We start from the raw sequence: 5632 nt of genomic DNA, 5'->3' as shown, positions 1-5632 counted from the left end.
AACTTCTACACAGAGAGAAAATAAACTATGCAATAAAATTTTGGTCATTTCACTATGGTTAAACTCAGTATGCCGTTTGGAGTGCAAAAAACGAAAACATAGGAATAGGTAAAAGAAGTACATGAGTTCACTGTCTTGTGTTGCCGATTTCTGCATAAACAGAAACTGTTGGAATTCCACAAAGTTGCTGTTTGGATGCACTACAACAATTTTGCAGAAAATGGTTTCTTACATGGAGAGAGGGGAAGGGAAAGAAAAACTCTTGGACTTGCCAAAGAAATTTCACCATGAGGTTTGACCTCATATTTAAAAACTCCTCCAAAATGTGAAGGACAGGAATAATTTATATAAATAATAAATACAACATTTCATAGGTCCATTCCTACAATCCAAAGTGCCTCATAGGAAAATTCCTATAGGTTTACCAATGAGATTCCTGTGTTCCAAAAAAAGAAGAGCTTAACCTCATGAAAACGGTAGATGGTCTATTACATCTATTTACAAATGTGTTTTCTCAATTTTGACAACTTTCTCAAACGTAGTAATTCACAACCCCAACATAAATATTCTCTGGCTCCGCGGGTTGTTGCTCGATCACTGTTATATTTTCTGGCTCTACAAACTCCCACTTTCCTAGCAGTTGATGCCACAGGTTTGGATATTTGGGCCAGCGAGACGGGTAGTGAATGGATCAACACGAACCCACAGCAAGGAGAAGATAGAAGCGAGGAGGACAGCCCAGACGATGACAATCGTCGGTGTGCGGTTTTGCCTGCCCATAAGACCCTTGAGGAATGGGTATAAGTGAACAATCACCCAGAAGGCAAAGAAGAGCTTCCCAAAGAGCGGCCCCCATGATTGGTAACCACTGTTGATGGCGTAGGAGGTGCCAGCAACGACACCAACCATGTTAATGATCAAAATGGTCGTCGGAGGGATGAGAAGCGTCGTCCACTTGAACATGTAGAGCTCAGCAAAGTCGCCTTCTTCGTCATTAGCCTTTGAGGTGACAGTGAAGTTGGTGTCGATACCGGCAAGCACCTTCAGAAGACCCTGAAAGACGGCAAACAGATGTGCAGAGATACCTCCAATGACCCAGAACTGTTCATTCCTCCACCACTCGTCAATGCCAACACCACTCCACCTCATCTCAAGGATACCAGTGGCGAAAATTGAAAGGAAGAGCGCAATGAACCAGATACTGGCCAAGTTGCTAATCTGCATTCCAAGAAATGAATATGGTCAGTTTTGTTGCTGCAACCTCTTTCAACTGAATGTATAAAAGATGTATGCAACCAATGTTTACCTCTGGCATGATGAACTTTCCAGTGAGCAGACAGATAGCAGGCAATATACAATAGACTAGAAGCGGGAGAGAGGTTAGTGGGTAAATGGTGGTGTTGATGTAAGCGAATCTCTCCAGGAACTTGAGGCGCCCTCCGTAGCCATACCATAAGGGGCAATGCCGGCTGAAAAGAATTTCAACAGAACCGAGAGCCCACCGCAGCACTTGGTTCAGACGATCTGAAAGATTGATGGGGGCAGATCCCTTGAAAGCTGGGCGCTTGGGCATGCAATAGACTGAACGCCAGCCTCTTGCGTGCATCTTGAATCCAGTAAGAATATCTTCTGTGACAGATCCATAGATCCAACCAATCTGCAATCAGAACAACCTCGTTACAGTTAACCAGGAACTGGCCTTACTCATCCCAACTGAGACATATCATTTGCAATTCGTAACAAAAATAGCCAGTATAAAGTGTATTATGAACTTGTGCAAAATAGTATTAACATATTTTTGTTTCTCCAGAGCAAAGAAACAAAAACACTAGTTGCATCCACAATTTTGCATACTGTACCTCACTTCTATTTTATTGTAATAGAAAAGATGAATGAACATTATTGGAATGATTGTTATGTTACCTCAGTTCCCCATTCAGACTTGTCCTCATAGCCACAACTTATGACATGGATAGCTTCTTTCAAAAGAGATTCTGGAGTGGAGGACTGAGGAACACCACCATATTCCATCAGAGTGGAGGCAACAAATGCTGCTGACTGGCCAAATCTCTTCTCTAAGCTCATTTGAGACATGAGAACTGATTTCTCATCATCAAACCCAGCACCTGCCACATGTTGACTGACATGTTAATACTCTTACATGTTGGTTAAAACTCCAGAAATGTACAATAACTGCTGCGGATGACCAAAGTATAAGGAATTGGGCAGTGGAAGATGCAAGAAAATAAAGATGGTACCTTCAACACCCTCCTCTATGTCTTCGAGATTGAATACTGGAACTGAACTGTCCACATGCTTGTTCGACTTTTTCTTATCTGAGCTCCTTTTCTTTGACTTGCTTGCCTTCTTCTTGCCCCCACATAGTGATGCCAAGAAACCTGGCTTCTTCGCCTTAATTGGGGGCTCATAACCATAGATAGCTGTTCTGTTGAAAACACAACCAGTTCCCACATAAACTGGTCCTTGAATGCCGTCAAGGCCCCTCAAGTTAATCTGCAGCAAGCCCAAAAATAATTGGACATGGTTAGAAATTTTAAAACCAGTCCATCGACCAATCTTAGAATGTTAGCATCACTTATTAAGTATCCAAAGGAGCATCACATGTTACGCTATTGATTACTTGAAACCAGTGAATTCAGGAGAGAACTGCGAACTTACATCAAAAAAGACAGTGTTCCTGTTTGCATATCGATCATTCCTATCAATCCCATCAAACCTTTGTGGGAACTGCACATAACAGACTTGCGGACCTAGGTTTGGATCCATTAGGAAGCACATAGCTTCTCGGACAGCCTTGCTGTTGTTGATGTAGTGATCACAATCAAGATTCAACATGTATTGTCCATTAGTAAGGACAGCTGAGACACGAACCTGTGGAAAAAATTGATATGACATTAGAACCATCAAATGGAATTAATTAGATAATTTAACTTCAGTAAGAGTATTAACTACTCACAAGGGCATTCATGGCACCAGCCTTCTTGTGGTGCTGGAACCCAGGACGCTTTTCACGAGACACATAAACTAAACGGGGGAGCTCATTACCCTCAGTATCAAGGCCACCACTGTGACCAAGGAAAACCTGAGAATGGTCAGAAAGAGGAGTTAGCCGAGCAATGAACTTTCTAAATAGTAGAATACAAAAAAATAGCTAGATAACCAGACCTGTCTAGCTTTCAATTCAGTAATAGTAGTCTATATTGGAAATACTCTAACCTGAATCATTCCAGGATGATCCCTGGTATTGTTTCCTGGCCATGGTGTGCCATCTTGCATGATCCATCCTTCCTCGGGGACTTTCAATGCCTTAGAAACTAGGGCATTTATCCTGATTTTAAATTCTTCATATTCTCTCTACAACAGTTTTTTGTGAGACACGTTAGCATAGGATCAGAAAATATGAAATCAATACCTATATGTTTACAAAGCAAACACACCTTCATGGCCCGGCGGTCTTTAACAAATGAAGGCTGGACTTTGTCTTTCAGGTAATCAATTTTCTGGCAAAAGTAAAACTCGGGAGCTCTGGGTTCAATGTCATACTTCTTCACAAATGGTACCCATTTCCTAGCAAACTCTGAAGTCTCAGCCAATGCGTCAAAAGTCAGCATTGAAGCTCCGTCATCAGATACATAGCAAGAGACCTTGTCCACGGGATAATCAACAGCAAGAATGGATAGCACAGTGTTGGCAGTGACGATAGGTGGCTCCTTCAAGGGGTCGACTGTACTGACAAATATGTCAACAGCAGCCAACTGAGACGGTTCACCTTCTCGGTCATACCTGTTAACAGAAATGAAATGGTAGCAACATCAGGAATAGTTAATAAACAAAGTCTCTGCTTCAACTAAGGACAGAAGAACTGTTAAGAAGATCACCTTAAAGCCAGTCTATCAAGGTAGGTCTCCCGGTTGATTGGAAACCACTTCGGGAACTGATCCAGTATCCAGGATAAAGCAAACCAAATCTCACATATAACAGATAAAAGCCACAGTGGGTATGCATTACGCACAGGATTTGTGAGACGGTAGTGCAGGAAGATGCTTAGAACAACCAACCGCAGAACAATGACCATTCTGTAGGGATTTATTTTGGAGGAAGCAATGGGGACTTTTCTAGATAGAGGCTGGCGAGTTTCATCATTCCTGTAATTTAGATCGAATAAAATTAGTGCTGCAAGACAGTAGGCTAGAACATTATAATGAAAAGAACATTGGCCAATATTCACAAAAAAGAAAGGCTTAGTAGTAGCTGTGCAAGTATAAAGGCATTCTCCTAACTCATAGCTTCAATCAGGTTTGGAACTGACAAACAGCAGATGCTGTTGTAAGATATGAATGTGAAGAGGAGGGTGTTGGAACTCACAGTAAAGCGTCTTCCATGTTGTATTCAGTAGATGCATCGATGTCAGTAGCTGCCCGACCTTCAGAGGGAGCAATGCTTGTCCCATTAGTCATGGGAATCGCACCCTTGTCCTGCTTCATTTTCCAGCCATCAACTCTCTCTTTCCAGGCAACATTCCCAATACTGCCGGAGAACTCCCTTGACGGATTTGCTGGCAAGGAGCACGAAACAATAATCGTTATATTCACATCTCAAATGAGTGTTGCAAAATGGAACACGAGAGATCATGTCAAGAAACAAACATACGTGAATGATTCACATAGGGAAACGGAGCACGTCTGCTGATGTTCCCCGTAGGGGACATCATGTGATGATCAGGCGAAGCTCCAGGGATTTCTCCTGACATCTGCAAGCAAGCAAAATCCAACTCAATAAACTGAGCAATAGCGCATAAACCGGATATTCTCGTCAAAACCTATTAAAAAGAACTCTTTAGCACCAACCTGGCTGTTGGTGACTGAAGGGACGTATCCCCTAGGGATCTCTCCACTGTCATACTTGGAGAGGCCGATCTCGCCACTGTCATACTTGGGGTGGCCAACATTGCCACTGCCCCCGGTGTTCATGCGCCAGCTGCGCATCCTGTCAGCAATCTTCTGCTTCTGGTCCTCAGTGCCAGATGCAGGGTAGTTGAAGTCACTGCCATCATCGGCATCAGTGTCGTCGCCTTCCTCCCCGCGGATCGCTGGGCTCCCTGAAGAAGCCATACACGGCTCAGCATAGACTCGACAAGATGTTTCAACACTAAATTGCAGTCAATGACTAGGAGGTGAGGTCCAAAATTGGGCTTCATATACTGGTTCTCCACAGCTACAATTCACCCAGGCAGACAAATTATAAGAATGGTGTAAGATCTACTAAAGGGAACCGTCCGACCTTTAGTACTAGCTCACGACAAGAATGGTGTGGCAAGATCTACAAAAGGGGATCCCCATTTTGGATGTTCCTAACTAGTATAAACTTGTCGGGTGCGCTCAGCTCAATTGTGCTCGAATTGCAGGCGGCGAGAGAGAGAGAGAGAGAGAGAGAGAGAGAGAGAGAGATCCGTCCGTGGGGGATTGGATGGCGGGCGTTACCTCTGTGGCGCTTGTACTTGGTCTTGCACTGGAGGCAGGCCTGGGTGCCGTCCTTGCGCTCGTGCTCGTAGCAGGGGCGGCAGACCGGGAAGCGGCAGACGTCGCAGGCGGTGAAGACGTCGCCGTCCACC

General features: G+C 43.9%; 1 protein-coding gene across 1 annotated transcript; it reads right to left on the bottom strand.

The window, feature by feature from the left end:
• Positions 1-305: 305 nt before the first annotated feature.
• LOC125531386 (probable cellulose synthase A catalytic subunit 8 [UDP-forming]) lies at positions 306-5628 on the bottom strand (the record flags this gene model as incomplete). The annotated part of the gene is made up of 13 exons (XM_048695803.1): positions 306-1218; positions 1307-1657; positions 1924-2126; positions 2259-2514; positions 2680-2892; positions 2978-3103; positions 3238-3375; positions 3459-3804; positions 3900-4166; positions 4387-4576; positions 4672-4771; positions 4869-5119; positions 5502-5628. Coding segments are annotated over 13 exons (3153 nt in total), but the record flags the coding sequence as incomplete, so codon positions are not given.
• Between the last annotated feature and the right edge of the window lie 4 nt (positions 5629-5632).

The sequence above is a fragment of the Triticum urartu genome, unplaced genomic scaffold (assembly GCF_003073215.2).
Source record: "Triticum urartu cultivar G1812 unplaced genomic scaffold, Tu2.1 TuUngrouped_contig_6999, whole genome shotgun sequence".
NCBI lineage: Eukaryota > Viridiplantae > Streptophyta > Magnoliopsida > Poales > Poaceae > Triticum > Triticum urartu.
Note: the sequence above shows the minus strand (reverse complement) of the source record. Positions and strands in the feature narration are given on the sequence as shown.